This window comes from Natrix helvetica (genome assembly GCF_964273705.1).
Source record: "Natrix helvetica genome assembly, chromosome: 15".
Taxonomy (NCBI): domain Eukaryota; kingdom Metazoa; phylum Chordata; class Lepidosauria; order Squamata; family Natricidae; genus Natrix; species Natrix helvetica.
The window spans coordinates 2758202-2774709 of NC_138565.1; the positions used below are offsets into that span (position 1 = coordinate 2758202).

Genomic DNA, 16508 nt, shown 5'->3' on the forward strand with positions numbered 1-16508 from the left:
TTTTCCTTCCCTCTTTTCTTTCTTTCTCTCCCTCTCTCTCTCTCTCAACCCCCCATTCCAAGCTCCTTAGCCTGTCCTTTGCTTTCCTTTTAAACAAACAAAAAAAAACCCCGATGTAATATTATTGCTTTGATCAGTAAAATAAACTTTTCAAGATTGGTTCTGGGACGGGCTCCAGAGTCTGAGGTAAAAGGATGGCTGACGTTCAGACATGATTCAGTAATGGAGGGATTGGAGCAATTAATTTGTCAGCTTTTTTGGTGGTGGGGAGACGCAGGTTTTGCTCTTAAGATGGAGGGGGTTGTTTATCCTACAACTGAGGGTGATGGGATGGAGACAAGCGGGAAGGAAGGTGTGTTTGAAGAGCCATAAAAGTTCATTCAATTCCTTCTTCTTCTTCTTCTTCTTCTTCTTCTTCTTCTTCTTCTTCTTCTTCTCCTTCTCCTTCTTCTTCTTCCCCCATCATCCATGACTCCCTTTCTGCTGTACGTTGAAGCTGGATGTTCCTAGGCTGGGGGACGTGATAACCACAGATTCTTGAACTGAACAAGGCTTCAACTAGGTGATCTCCTTGCATGGACCTTCTAAGCAGTGAAGTCTTCTTGGATTGTACTATTGGAGAGTTCTGTTGGAACCCCAAAGTGGAAAACTATGGCTATTGTGATTCATCCATCCATTTCATTTATCCACCCGTCCATCCATCCATCCATCCATCATCTATCTATCTATCTATCTATCTATCTATCTATCTATCTATCTATCTACCTACCTACCTACCTACCTACCTACCTACCTACCTACCTACCTACCTACCTACCTAATCATTCTGCCTATCCATCCATCCATCCATCCATCCATTATATCTGTTTGTCAATCAATTTGTCCTTTCCATCCATCATATTCACCCATCCATCCGTCTACCTATTCATTCTATATATCTATTCATCTATCCATCAATCCATCCCTCCTTTAGATCTGTCAGTCTATCTCTGTCTGTTCCGATCATCCATCATAAACATCCATCTCTTCCTTCCTTCCTTCCTTCCTTCCTTCCTTCCTTCCTTCCTTCCTTCCTTTCTTTCTTTCTTTCTTTCTTTCTTTCTTTCTTTCTTTCTTATCTCTCACCCATTATATCTGTCTATCTGACTATCTCCAAGCCACCTTCTGGCATGAAACAACCTAGCAGTTCGAAAGCAGGTAAAAAATGCAAGTAGAAAAATAGGAACCATTTTGGTGGGAAGGGAACAGCGTTCCGTGCGCTTTCGGGCATTGAGTCATGCCGGCCACATGACCACGGAGACGTCTTCGGACAGCGCTGGCTCTTCAGCTTTGAAACGGAGATGAGCACCGCCCCCTAGAGTCGGGAACAACCAGCACAGATGTGCAAGGGGAAACTTTACCTAACATGCTCCGTCTGATCTTATCTGATCTTGAAAAACTTAAGCCAGGTTGGATTTGATCCCTATTTAGATGGAGGAACCCATCAATGTAAATGGAATGGGGAGTTTGAGTAAGGGAGAGGGGCAAAGTGTCTCTAAAGTTTCCAGCCGTGGACTGGAAGGAAACGGCTCTTCGCAGATGTTGAGAGCTGTGGCTTTAATGACTTCATTCCACCCAAGTTAAAAGCAGAAAGTCCCTTGTGTGTTTTTCAGCAGGGTGGGGAATATTTTCCCCCCTCTCTCTCCCTCTCCCTCTCTCTTCCAGACCCGGGACAGCAGAAATGGTGTTTTGCACCACTGGCTTCCTCGGCTGTTTTTACTTTTAACTTCCCCTCTCCATTGCAACTCTGTTTTCTTAACATTTTCTTTTGGAGTTGGGCCAAGAGAGCACAAGCAAAAAAAAAAAAAATCTCTTTAAAGCATTCTTGCCGTTCTCCAACTTTGCCCTCCCACAGCTGTCTTAAATGTCAAGGAAAGGTTTAGTCTGAAACCAAAGCCAGAAAAACTTTTGCAGTCTATTAAAATAAGGAGAGGAATATGGGGAGGGGGGGTTTCCTGTCCCACTTAATTCTCTCCAGGCAAAGGTGCTGTGTCAAAGGGAAAGTTCTCCCTGCGGATTTAACAAGTCTCTATAAATCAGGGCTGTGAAGGTTGGACCATGAGGAAGGCTGAGCGCCAAAGAATGGAGGCCTTTGAACTCTGGTGCTGGAGAAGACGCCTGCATTGAGTCCCTCCAACCGGTCAGTCCTAGAGGAGATCAACCATGACTGCTCTTTAGAAGGCCAGATCCTGAAGAGGAAACTCAAAGACTTTGGCCAACTAATGAGAAGGAAGGACTCCCTGGAGAAGAGCCTCATGCTGGGAAGGATGGAGGGCAAAAGAAGAAGAAGGGGACGGCAGAGAAGGAGGTGGCTGGACGGAGTCACCTGACAATTAGAACATGGACATGACTTTGCAACTAACAGCCTCTATCTATCATCTATCTATCTATCTATCTATCTATCTATCTATCTATCTATCTATCTATCTATCTATCTATCTATCTATCTATCTATCTATCTATCTCCCTCAAATCCTTTGGCCACCTAATGAGAAGGAAGGACTCCCTGGAGAAGAGCCTCATGCTGGGAAAGATGGAGGGCAAAAGAAGAAGGGGACGGCAGAGAAGGAGGTGGCTGGATGGAGTCACCAAAGCAGTTGGCGTGAGCTTAAATGGACTCCAGAGGATGGTAGAGGACAGGAAGACCTGGAGGAACATTGTCCACGGGGTCGCAACGGGTTAGACACGACTTCCCAACTAACAACAACAGCCAATAAGTCATCAAAACCTTTCTCACCGTGAACCTATTGTGTTCATGTGTATTTCCTTGCTGTCGAAAGGAATAAGTTGAGTTCTGTGTCTATCTTTATTGACCAGGTATGAAGACTTGGTTGGAGGTATTGCATTGGCATCCTTCAGTCTCCAAAGACGATGGTGTCATGCTCTGGGAAGAGGTCAAAGGTGGAGTGTCCTCTCCAGAGCACGAGGCCTGGGGAGATTGATATGGAGAATAGACGGTTACCCAAGCAGCAGATCCCTACCCCTTCTCCACATCGCTGAAATAGTCCAGAGATGATACGGTTGGTTCCAGCTGCGTCTCAGGAGTTACCAGAACATGGTTGTCCCCAGTCTCGAACTGCTTCTGGGACTCCAACTCCGGATTTTGCCTGGAGGTTGACTCCTGAAGCCTTTTTCCAGTAGTGGATGCAGCCACAAGGCAGTGGAGGTTTGTAATCGGAGTTTCCCTTCTCCTAGAAGATGGCTCTGCTGCTTGATCTGACGTTGGGGAGTAGAGCCCTCTTCCGCCTTCAAACCCGTTGACCGTCTTCTCCCGTAACCCTGGGAAGGGGCCCTTACGAGGTGCTCCCAGCCGGGCCAGCTGGACCAAGGTTTTTTAAGGAGGTGTTACTCCTCCATCACTCACCCTTTGTCCTGGCTTGTGACAGGCAGAGCCTGGCTTCCCAAACGTTGGGCCCAGGATGGCGGGTTTAATGGTTGGAAGTAGGGACAAGAAAAAAGGAAGGGAAATTAAAAAAAAACCAAGGGTGAAAGATTCTCCCTACCCTTTCATCTAAGTATCTTCCGAAGCTTCAAAATGTCTTAACTATTTCCCATCTCTAAGCAGAGAGAAGGATGAGGATGTATAGGGTCCTTGGTAGGTTTTCTGTGGAGACATTTCATGACCCAAGTGGGTGACAGCATCAGTGTGGTTGACGAGGAGGAGGAGAAGGAAAAGGGAGAAGAAGGAGAAGTAGGCAATCATCAGTGCTAGAAGACAGTGGGGTTTGAAGAGGAGGAGGAGGACTGTGGGGTGGGTCCTTGGTGCTCTCTAAACTTGGTGATTTTCTTGCAGACATTTCATGACCCAACTAGGTAACATCATCAGTGCTGGAAGGAAGGAAGGTTTGTGGAGGCAAAGAGGAGGATGACTTTGGAGTCTTTGGTGCTGTCTGAGCTTAGTGGCTTTCTTACAGACGTTTCATTACCAATCTAGGTAACATCATCAGTTACCTACTTACCTCTTTCCACGTTAAGTTTGGTCGGTTGGACTTGTTTTGCTTCCCATTGATATTTGCTTTTTTTCTACGCTTTTCCGACGATCTTCTCCTTCCCATCTCTTAACATTACGGCGAGGGAAGCTTCCTTGTCTTCTGGAATGTTCCCCTCCCTTTGAGAATTTGCATCATGGCAGCTTAAGGCGAAGCTTTTAGACGAGTTCTTGAGGAGGGGCCAAAAAAATGCTCCTCGGTTGTCATAACAGCTTTGAACTTACAAGAAGGGAGGAAATTTTACTTCTTCCTCTGTTGCTCAGTTGTTAAGGGATGCAAACCAGAACTTTCCAGCTGGTGGGTAAAAAAAAAAAAAAGCCACTGAGATATGATGAGAGAACATCTCTGGCCAGCGATGGTCCTCTCTTTAGGCTGGTTCTTAAAGATTGTCCATTGAGGAATTATGGACCTTTCCCAAGATGCTCGGTCTGGAGAATCCTATTCTTGCAGGACCCAGATTGCAAAGGATGCTTTAACACATGTCTCAACCCTTTTTAGCACCGATAACCAATTGTTGGCACAGGGGCTAAGACCCTGAGCTTGTTGATCAGAAAGTTCGAATGCCTAGCCTGCGTAACGGAGTGAGCTCCTGTGACTTCTCCCAGCTTCTGCCAACCTAGCAGTTCGAAAGCAAGTCAAAAATGCAGGTAGAAAAATAGGAACCACCTTTGGTGGGAAGGGAACAGCGTTCCGTGCACCTTCGGCGTTGAGTCATGCCGGCCACATGACCACCGAGACGTCTTCGGACAGCGCTGGCTCTTCGGCTTTGAAACGGAGATGAGCACCTCCCCCTAGAGTCGGGAACGACTAGCACATACATGCGAGGGGAACCTTAACCTTTACCTTAAGCAATTGCTGCTCAGTGTCCCAAAGATTGAAAGATGGGCACGCTTGCAAGATGCCTTCCCTCAGTGGAGGGGTGCCTTACCTATTTTCTGAATGAAAGCTCCGTAACAAACTCATAAAATGCTCTTTCAGGTATAGTTTGAAAGATGGGCGCTCTCTGGTCGTTTTCTTGCAGACGTTTCATTACCCAACTAAGTAACATCATCAGGGCTAGTGATCAGTACTACTACCAAGGATGTTACCTAGTTTGGGTAATGAAGCGTCTGCCAGAAAACAACCAAGCTCAGAGAGCACCAAGGACCCCACAGTCCTCCTGCTCTTCCTCCTCCTTCTCTCTACAAGCCCCACTCTCTTCTAGCACTGATGATGTAACCTAGCTGGGTAGCAAAACATCTGCAAGAAAAACACCAAGCGCAGAGAGCACCAAGGACCCCACAGTCCTTCTCCTCCTCCTCCTCCTCCTCCTCCAGTCCACACACCCCACTCGCTTCTAATACTGATAATGCCACCTAGTTGGGTAGCGAAACCTCTGCAAGAAAACCCCCAAGCTCAGAGAACACCGCGGGCCCCTCATTTCAACCCCGAGCTTTTAAACATTCAGTGTTTCGAAAGACATTTGAACCTCTTCAATGGAAAAGCGGGGAAGAAACCTACTTTATTTTCTATTTGTGCTGGACCAGAGCTGGGCAGCCCATCCTGAGTCTCCTTATTGTTAACCAAGTCTGCCACCAAGGAAATAGCGAAGACCGCGTGCCGTTTTCACGAACGGGAGGCAACTAATGATAATAATTTGTCATTTCTATCCTGGTCATCTGCTGAGGCTTTTTAGATAAGCTTGGATTTAAAAAACCCCTCCCAAAAAAGCAGTAATTGCAAAAATGCAATCTAAACAAGCCGGGAATAACCATGGGAAATAGATGAGGCAGATTAGCAGAGGTGCTCTCCCAACTTCTGAAAGTTACTTCTGGGTCCATATCTCATACATCTTGCCCAATCCTATTTTTCCTTCCCTCGGGCAGCTTTGGGGTGTCTAAAAGAATTTGCATCCTTTGAGAGGGTCATTGAGGCCACTTGGAGGTCCAACATCTTCTTAAAAACGTCCAGTGTTGGAGCATTGACAACTTCTGGAGGCGAGTCGTTCCACTGATTAATTGTTCCAGGAAATTTCTCCTTAGTTCTAAGTTGCTTCTCTCCTTGATTAGTTTCCACCCATTGCTTCTTGTCCTGCCCTCAGGTGCTCTGGAGAATAGCTTGACTCCCTCTTCTTTGTGGCAGCCCCTGAGATATTGGAAGACGTCTATCATGTCACCTCTAGTCCTTCTTTTCATTAAACTAGACCTACCCAGTTCCTGCAACCGTTCTTCATAGATTGTAGCCTCCAGTCCCTTTTCTTTCTGCCGTGTCTAGAAAGCGAGGAGAAGGCGGCTTGGGGAGGGGAAGTGGGGGCACAACTGGCCTGGAATAGGATCCAGAGCAATAATCCACAGGACTGTTGTAACACTTGCCTTGTTTTGACAGCAAGCATCTCCGCGTTGCCAGGATTATCGTCCAAATTGGCGATCTTTGGCAACGCCCTTAATTAAGGAGGGCTTTGATTCCATCCAAGATACGCAAAGGGGGTTTAAGGGTCAATCCAAACAAAACGGCGCTGCCTTACAGCCAAAGAGCTTTTAATTGTTCCAGATTGAATCTGCTCCATTCCCCAGGAGTCTCCTCAAACTCCCAAGCTGAGCCACATCAAATTGGCAGGGCGGGATTTTAAGCAGAGTGGAATCCCGGCCGCCCACCGAACTAGTAAACTTTGGGGATCCCTCTCCCACATCCACACGCAAAGCCCCAGAATCCTACCGACCGGAACTTGAGCTTGGAGAAATGGGATGTACGCGATGGCTTGAATAAATAAAACCTGAATGAGCCAAGCTTTTCCCAGCGAGACGCTCACTTCGCTTCAGGAGGTCTTTCAAAAATACAACTTCAGGAACGGTGGGGGTTTTCATCCCTGGAGGTTTTCAAGAAGAGACTGGGGAGCGTTTGTCTGAAATGGGATAGGGTCTCCTGCTTGAGCAGAAGGTTGGACTAGAAGACCTCCAAGGTCCCTTTCCAACTCTGTTCTTCTCTACTTTTCTGTCATTCAATTTAGAACAGATCATCATTTAGCCTACAATGGCCAACTGGATTCCTTTCTGAAGTCCCCAGGTTGAAGGGGCTGGAAGCAGACGGATCACCATGGGGAGAGTTTCACTAGGAGGGAAGAGTCGTGGGCGGCTGGCTCATTTATAATTTGTTGGTTTGTTTATTTGAGCAGAAGAGAATGGAGAGCCATTGGGGCAGAATGGCATAGGGTCTCCTGCTTGAGCAAGGGGTTGGACTAGAAGACCTCTAAAGTTCCTTCCGACCCTATTATTCCTATCCTATTCTTATTCCATTCTATTATTTCTATTTCTGTTCTACTCTTCTCTACTTCTATTCTATTTCTATTTCTATTCCATTCCATTCTTATTCTATTCTATATTCCATTCCATTCAATTATTCTATTCTGTTCTGTTCTATTCTATTCAATTCTTTACTATTCTGTTCCTATTCTATTATTTCTATTTCTATTCTACTCTACTCTACTTCTATTCTATTCTTTCAAATTCTATTCTACTCCATTCCGTTCCGTTCTTATTCTATACTATATTCCATTCCACTCAATTATTCTATTCTATTCTATTCTATTATCTACTATTCTATTTCTATTCTATTATTTCTATTTCTATTCTATTCTTTCAAATTCTATTCTACTCCATTCCGTTCCATTCTTATTCTATACTATATTCCATTCCACTCAATTATTCTATTCTATTCTTTTCTATTCTCTACTATTCTATTTCTATTCTATTATTTCTATTTCTATTCTATTCTTTCAAATTCTATTCCATTCCATTATTCTATTCTATTCTCTACTATTCTAGTCCTATTCTATTTCTATTCAATTATTCCTATTTCTATTCTACTCTCCTCTACTTCTATTCTATTCTTTCAAATTCTATTCCATTCCATTCCATTATTCTATTCTATTCCTATTCTATTTCTGTTCAATTATTCCTATTTCTATTCTACTCTCCTCTACTTCTATTCTATTCTTTCAAATTCTATTCTATTCCATATTCTATTCTATTCTCTACTACTCTATTCCTTCCTGTCCTGTCCTATCCTATCCTATTTTCCATTCCACTCTGCTGTATTCTGTATTCTGTTCATTAAATTAAAAATTGTACCAGCCCTAAGGCTGCCCCCCTGGCGGCAGCCTTGGCCAACCCCATGCGCGAACCAGTCCGTGCCCCTCAACCTCTTCCCTTCCCGCTAGGGATTCGAACCGCCGAACTGCCGACCTTTCTGATCGACAAGCTCAGCGTCTTAGCCACTGAACCACCGTGTCCTTTTATATATATCTCCTTGTTGTCCCTTTGCAGAAATGCCGCGCATGGATTCTCCCTGATCCAGGTGGAAAGCTTGAAGGTGACCATGAAGGACATTTTGCAGAAGGCCCTGAAGCGAAGGAAGAGTTCGCAGCGAGGCTCAGGTGGGCAACCAGACCTCTTACTACACTTTTATTGTTATTTTTTATTGTTATTGTTTTGGAGGGAGGGCAGGGCGTTCCACGGCCACCCTCCCCGTCCCCCTTTCCCCAGATCTCTTCCGAACCTTGTTTTCCTTCTGACAAAGTGACCTCGCTTGGCGAGTCTTTCTGAAGCAAGGCAGTCAATGTGTTTTCATTGCTTTTCTTTATTATTTATTATCTATTATTTATTGGCTCTGTCCATTTCGCCTCAGCTGCCACTCGATACGCACCGCTCACGAGTCGCTCTTTAATGTTATTTTTCTCCCGGGTTTCGCTTTAGGGTCATCCCCATCACCCCATCCTTTATAATAAGAAACATAAAAAGGTAAAGGTTCCCCTTGCACATGTGTGCTAGTCATTACTGACTCTAGGGGGCGGTGCTCATCTCCGTTTCAAAGCCAAAGAGCCAGCGCTATCCAAAGACGTCCCCATGGTCATGTGGCCGGCATGCTTTGGAAGCACAGATCTAAGGTAAAGGTTCCCCTCGCACATCTGTGCTAGTCGTTCTTAACTCTACGGAGTGGTGCTCATCTCCGTTTCAAAGCCAAAGAGCCAGCGCTGTCCGAAGACGTCTCCGTGGTCATGTGGCCGGCATGCTTTGGAAGCACAGATCTAAGGTAAAGGTTCCCCTCGCACATCTGTGCTAGTCGTTCTTAACTCTACGGAGTGGTGCTCATCTCCGTTTCAAAGCCAAAGAGCCAGCGCTGTCCGAAGACGTCTCCGTGGTCATGTGGCCGGCATGCTTTGGAAGCACAGATCTAAGGTAAAGGTTCCCCTCGCACATCTGTGCTAGTCGTTCTTAACTCTACGGAGTGGTGCTCATCTCCGTTTCAAAGCCAAAGAGCCAGTGCTGTCCGAAGACGTCTCCGTGGTCATGTGGCCGGCATGACTCAACACCAAAGGCGCACGGAACGCTCTTCCCTTCCCGCTAGGGATTCGAACCGCCGAACTGCCGACCTTTCTGATCGACAAGCTCAGCATCTTAGCCACTGAACCACCGTGTCCTTTTATATATATATATTTATATATATATATATATACATCGCATCCCTTATATAAAGAAAACCAATTCCAATTCAGGCTAGCATGCAGAAAAGGGAACTTTTCTTGTTTTTGAAAACGTTGCATCAGATCCTTCCCAGCTGGCTTTGTTCCTTTGGAATAAACATGGAAACAGCTTGAATGTTTTATTCCGACTCTTCCCCAAAAAATCTCTTTTGACACCTGGGCTATTTTGCAGCAAGCCTCCCCTTTTTTTTTCAGGGCCGAACCTTGAAAGAGGATGCTTCAAAAAGGCCGAATTTTGTCCCAGGTCAAAAAACAAACAGAAGATTTCTCTCCAACTTGGAGACGGTTCTGTCTGGATTTTTACTTTGGGCTCGGAGCCCTTTGGCTCTCTGAGATTCAACTGGTTTTGTTTTGTTTTTTGTTTTTTTGCAAACGTCTTTTGCAATTTCAGTATTTCGCCTTTACACTCGGAACCGGATATTTGAGGTTCAATTATTATGATTATTTTAGCAAACGTACAATTTTTAGTGTTTCACCTTTGCGCGCAGGAGGGGATATTTGAGACAGAGAAGTTTGGCAAAAGGGCATTGCAAATTTTAGCATTTCATCTTTATGAAGACCTTCCCGAGAATGGATTCTCCTCCTCGGAATCCCTTATCTTTAGGAACCAAAAAGCTGTTTTTAGTGGAAACCCACATCTGATCTTACGAATCGTGGCATGCCGTTTTACGGTCCGAATTTCTGTGAGGGTCAGGAGTTCCCAAATAACAGGCCGAGATCTGCAAAACTTGGCAAGGAGTCTCGGAGAGTCACGAACCAATGAATTGAACTGATTGTCTCCTGCAAACTCCACTCCCCTTTCACTCCTCTTTTATTTCCTCTGGGAGGGGCCATTCATCGTCCACCCGTGGCCTTACTCCCAAGTTGATCCCTGTTCTTTAGCTGCTCCCTTCGTCTGGCAACTCTGCGCATGTGGACCCTGGGAACAGGCTCCAGCTGTTCTTCTGCCCCACTGATGTCTGACTCCGAAGGCAGCTGATAACTGTCAGACGGCCCTGGTCCCCTCTCTGCCTCCAACACAGAGCCCTCATCCGAGCCTTCCCCAGACTCCAGGACTGGCCCATCGTCCTCCCCAACCCTCCTCACTGTCCGAATCTGCTGCCAGCTCCACTAGCAGGCCACAACACATTGAAAAAAGTGACTTACAACTGTTTTTTACATCGTTCTGCGACGGTTGAAGCATCCCTGTGGTCACGTCATCAAAATTGAGACGTTTGGCCACTGACTCATATTTATGACGGTTGCAGTGTCCTGGGGTCATGTCACCTTCTGACCTGCAAAGTCGACAGGGAAGCCTGATTCGCTGGACGGCCGTGTTCCTAACTGAACACTTGGCAAGAAAGGTCATAAAACGGGACGATCTCCCCTTAAGAACTGTCTTCGCTCAGCAGCAGGAATGGTTGTCGTAGGTCGAGGACTACGCTTAGCCTTTTTTCAAAACTTCTCTCCCACTGCGTCCTTGCAGTCCCATCTGGCTAGGTATTTCTCGTTTTTGAAAAAGGAGGAATAAATTTTTAAAAAAAAAAAACCTTTTTGGTCTTCTTGCTTTTAATTGTCATGAGAGTCCTTTGGCTTCAAGTTCCCTGTGCAGGTACAGCCTCAAAGCCCCCACCAAGCTGAGAAAAATCTGTCTTGACATCGAGAAATAATTACGGTGAGAAATGGCACCGGCTCGTGTCACCCTCCACAAAGAACTTTTAATATAAACCTATCTATAGACTGGGTAGAGATAAAGCATCTTGTCTTGGTTAAATGAATGAAACCTTTCCTTCCCCCCTCCCTCTCTCTCTCACCCTCTCCACTCTGGACGGGGCGGTTTAGTTTTAACTCCACAGAAAAGAAAGAAAGAAGAAAGAAAGAAAGAAAGAAAGAAAGAAAGAAAGAAAGAAAGAAAGAAAGAAAGAAAGAAAGAAAGAAAGAAAGAAAGAAGGAAGGAACATAATTTCCCATCCCCAGGTTTGAGTTTAGGAAAGAAGAAAGAAAGAAAGAAAGAAAAAGAAAGAAAGAAAAAAGAAAAAGAAAGAAAGAAAGAAAGAAAGAAAGAAAGAAAGAAAGAAAGAAAGAAGAAAAGAATTGGTCGCAGCCCACCCACCCCTTCCGCTCCTTTCCCCAAACGAGTCTATAATCTGTCACCGATTTAATTAGCTATCTCCCGATGAAAGCTGAAGTTTTAATAAAAGTTAGAAGAGATAACACCGCCGAAGGACACGGATGAGCTGTCTCAAGGCCGCATTCCGGGGGAAAACGATAAGAGCTGTAAAAAATGGCAGCGGAGAGCAATTGAACGAAGCAATGAAAATCGGATTCTTTTTTTTTTCTTAAAGGAGGGGTGGAAAGGGGGAAGGAGAAGGAGAAGAAGAATAAGAAGACGACGAGATGGGGTGGGTGGGTAGGTGTGAGGCAGAGCCGAAAGCCTGCTGGGGGTCTCTAAGACGCTTGGCTGCTGGCCAAGCATCATCGTTCACCCTGGGCTGCTGGCAGCCCCGTCCAGATGTGCCAGCCGCACGTCGCGGCTTTTGCCAGCTGACTGCGCGGTTTGATAACGCCGCTCTCCGGATGCCCATCGCTGGCCGTGGAGACGGAATTAGATGATGATGATCTTCCCACTAGTTGAAGAGAGGAAACAATGCATATAAATCTTGATTTCATCGCAGCGTGAGAAGGTCTTTATCCATCATCACTCATAATGAACAAGTCGTTAGCCGGGATGAATGGTCTTCGGCTCCTTCCCGCCGTCCCCTCCTCCCCCACCCCCCACCCCATCCAGCCACCCCTTTTGTTCATCCTTTCTTCTTTCTTTCTTTCTTTCTTTCTTTCTTTCTTTCTTTCTTTCTTTCTTTCTTTCCTTCCTTCCTGTTCACCCTCCCTCCCTTCTTTCTTTCTTCTTCCTATTCTTCCTTCCTGTTCACCTTTCCTTTTTTCCTTCCTTCCTTTCTTTCCTTCCTTCTTGTTCACTTTCTTTTTTTACTTCCTTCCTGTTCACCCTTCCTTCCTTTCTTCTTTCTTTATTTCCTTCCTGTTCACCTTTCCTTCCTTCTTTCTTCTTCCTGTTCTTCCTTCCTATTCACCTTTTCTTCCTTCCTTCCTTCCTTCCTTCTTTCTTTACTTCCTTCCTTCTTTCCTTCTTGTTTTTCCTCCCTCCCTCTTTTTCTTTTCTTTCTTCCTTCCTTCCTTCCTTCCTTCCTTCCTTCCTTCCTTCCTTCCTTCCTTCCTTCCTTCCTTTCTTTCCTTTTTTTTCCCTCCGGGTGACTTTTATCAGTTTTCCCGGCCCGTCAAACTTTGCCTAAATCTTACAAACAGCTGACGAGTGCGCTTTAGTTGGCCTTTCCCGATCTGGCGCCTTCCAGATACGTGGGGAGGGGGGGGGCATAACTCCCATCATCCTCAGCCAGCACAGCTGGCAGCTTGGGCTGCCACACATATAAACAAAGAGCAGCCTTCCCCTGGAGCTGTCTTGGGGGTGGGGGGTGGGGGGCTTTGAAACACCAACTAACATGGCATTTTAGAAGGAAGGAAGAGGGAGCAATGAATAACAGAGTCGGAAGGGACCTTGGAGGTCTTGTAGTCCACCCCCCCAGCTCGAGAAGAAAGCCCTGCCCAGTTTCAGACATTATTCTATGTTCAATCCATCCAGACAACAGCAATCCTGCACCCTCCTTTTTGGAAGCAAGCAATCCACCAACGTAACTCCCTCTCGCCTTCTCCTTTTCTTCTAAAAAAAAAAAAAAACCCCTGGGGAATCGCTGACCTTCTCCGCCGTTCCTTTCCTTGACTCCCCCGTGTAAAAAAATGCCATTCTGAGCCTTGTTGCCCCCCCAACCTTTAGCAACCTTCTCAGGCATGAGGGGGAAAAGTGACAAGCCAGGTCCTGGGTGAGAAATGGAGCTTGGAAAAACAGCTCTGTACGAGTTCCTTTTCTTTTTTTTTTTATTTAAAGAAACAAGCGGGTGACTTAGCCACAGAAATGTCCCCGTTCCCAATTCAACCAGCAATTCTCTCCACTCTTTCTTCTCCCGGCAGCCTGTGGCCTTTTCTAGGGCGCCTTCTGTGCCTTTCCAAGCTCGCCGGTTTGATTGGAGACGTTTCATGACCCGACTAGGCAACATCATCAGGGCTGCTGCGCTTGGTGGGAGAATGAAACATCGGCAAGCAAACCACCGATCTCGGAAGCCAAAGAGGGAATCCACAATTCAACCCTTATACGCTCCTTCCTTTTCTCAACCATTGAGATATTTTAAGTCTTTTAAGGGACTTTTTGAGACATTTCAAGCCCTCCACTTACGACAGTTGGTTTAGTGTCCATTCGAAGTTGCAGCGGCACCAGAGAAAGGGACTTACGACCGTTTTCCGCCCTTACGACCGTAGCAGCATCCCCGTGCTTGCACGATCAAACGTCAGGCGCTCGGCAGCTGACTTGCACTTACGACGGTGGTAGCGCCCCTGTGGGGTCATGGGATCCCCTTTCCGGCAATCAACGAGGAAGCCTGGTTCATTTAACAACCGTGTCGCAACCGCGGTGATTCACTTAACAACTCCAGCAAGAAAGGCCATAAAACGGGGGGAGAAAAACTCACTTAGCAACCGTCCTCGCTTAGCAACAGACGTGATTGGGCTCCTAAGACAAGGACATGCCTGTACTGTAAGGCTCTCCCAGGCCATAATTATGGTCGTAAGTCCAGGACTGCCATGCAATTCTTGGAGTTGTGATCCAAGCACACGTTTGAGGAAGGTTGTTGTTGTTGTTGTTGTTGTTATTGTTGTTGTTGTTGTTGTTGTTGTTGTTGTTATTATTATTATTATTATTATTATTATTATTATTATTATTATTATTATTATTATTATTCGGTCCCTCTTCCCTGCATTGGAGTGTTTTAAATCCTCCAGATCTACAAGGTGGGAGCAGCTGAGTGTTACAACGAGCTACCTGGATTAAGCTAATCGGTCCCCGGGGCTTTAGAAGGGATGAGCGCCTTGCTAAATTGGGCCAAGGAGTACCAAAGGACACCTAAGTTAATACATCCCTGCACTGCAGAATACAGGCCGCAGTGTCTTTGTTTCTCTCCGTGAGTGGAGATGCTGAATTCTTTTTTTCGTTTTTCCTCCTCCTTCGTCTTTTCGGTCCCCTCTTCAACCGAGGGACTGGGCTAAATTTTACATTTTCCACGAACGTTAGCGAGATCTGGGGAACGGGGGTGGAGAATGAGCCGGTAACAAACAGAAAGGGGATGATCAATCTGGGGAGGAAAATTGTCGAGGCAGATGCTTCGTTAGTGGAAGTCAGGCTGGATAAATCAGAGATGGCCGCGCCAGATCGGTGGATCAGGGCTCCGTGCTCCGCTTTGTCCCTTCCTCGTCTTCCCGCGCGCCTCCCGGCCGCGTCTGGCTTTTGTTAAGCAGCCCTTGTCTCTCTTTTTTGTGTGTCTCCCTACACATTCACACACGCACGCACAAAACTCCTGCAAGCAATCGCTCCTTCCATAATGGATTCCTCCCACCCACCCCAAGGCGCTGTTCATAAAATCGGAAACGTAATGGATGTTTTCTTACGGCGGTGGGACACACCACCACCCCAGAAGCAAAGTACTTTTATCTTGTGTGCAGTTAACTATTGAGGGCGCAACAGCCAGGGTGGGGTCTGGGGAGGAATATCAGAAGAACAGATTTGAAAGGGACCTTGGAGGTCTTCTAGTCCAACCCCCCCCTCCCCGTCAAGCGGGAGACCCTATGCCATTTCAGAGAAATTCTACACCCTTTCAGTGTCTATGGAGATTCTCGGTCATCCAGGTCAGTGGTTACCAACTGGTGGTCCGTGGACCATTGTGGGTCCATGAGAAAATGTTGGTGGTCCACAGAAAAATTATTTGCATTTTGTATATTGCACTAAATCCCGGGGTCCTCAAACGACGGCCCCTGGGACGGATACGTGCAATGGACGCTTGTGTTGCTGCAGAGAGACTCCCCCTTTGGGGTCTTTTTGTGCAGGTTGGAGGGGGGCAGAAGTTCCAACTTGGGGTCTCCTTCGGCCTCCTGGTGGGGGGCTTTGGGTGAAGGCTGGAGGGAAGCATTGCTGGTGGTGAAGAGCCGGAGGGCCTCGTTCCAGTGGGACTGCATCATGGCCTGGAACTGCCTGACCATCTCAACCCAGTGAGCCTCCAGGCGCCGGTAGCTGGCCTTGCACTCCCATGAGTCTTCCCTCTGCTTGGAAAGCCTATGTTCCTAGTCCTCAGTGAGGGGCTTCTGCTGAGCCTCCTTTTCAGTCAGATCCAATTTGAGCTGTTTTGCCAACTCTTTCTCCTGGCGGCTGCTTAGCTCCAACAACTGCTTCCTGTTGGGGCCCTAAGGAGCCCGGAGAGCAGGCGAGGAATGGCTGGGAGGGGAGGGGTGAGTAGAGGCCGGGGAGGCGCCCCTCGATGCGATCTAGACATCTTAATTCCTTCTTCCCCCCCCCCCCTCCTCCTTCCAAAACTCTGAACTCGTTGGCTGCATGGAAATTTCCCTGCCCGGACAGCCTTACCCCACCCCACACCCTCCCTCTCTCCCACCGCTGGGAACATCTCCGCTTTTCCGACCACGTCCCTTGGAGATCGTCCAACACAGCTCTGCTCAGGGCCGCCCTAACCAGTCTTCGACCAGACAGCTGTTTCCAGCTGCAAACGCATTCCCCGAAGCCAAACTCGGGCTCCGTTCTTTTTCTTTTTTCAAACCAAAAAGCTTCTTTACGCATTCTTTTGCCGCAAAGACTTTCTCCGTGGCCTGCATTTTTCCATAGGTTAAGGAGAAACGAAGAAGCCGTAGGGGGTTTTGCAATTTGGGGATGGTGGAGGGTGGGGAAAAACACTTCACAGAAGCATCCGAAGAAAAGAGCAGTTTTGAAAAGACTTCTCCTTTCTCAAAAAAAAAGGGGGGGGGGCTTCGGCCCATTCCGGAAAACGCAGCGGTTTAAGTAAGGAAAAAAGATTGGG

General features: G+C 46.7%; 1 protein-coding gene and 1 long non-coding RNA gene across 5 annotated transcripts in view; both read left to right on the plus strand.

The window, feature by feature from the left end:
- The window catches only part of LOC309399485, a 338217-nt gene that overhangs the window by 128384 nt on the left and 193325 nt on the right, over nucleotides 1-16508 (plus strand). The window lies entirely within an intron of this gene.
- The window catches only part of MAPKAP1 (MAPK associated protein 1), an 89507-nt gene that overhangs the window by 45488 nt on the left and 27511 nt on the right, over nucleotides 1-16508 (plus strand). For all 4 annotated transcript variants that reach the window (XM_081967272.1, XM_081967273.1, XM_081967274.1 and 1 more), the window contains one exon: nucleotides 8330-8439. In XM_081967272.1, coding sequence (XP_081823398.1) covers nucleotides 8330-8439 — 110 coding nt within the window. The remainder of the gene's footprint in view (nucleotides 1-8329; nucleotides 8440-16508) is intronic.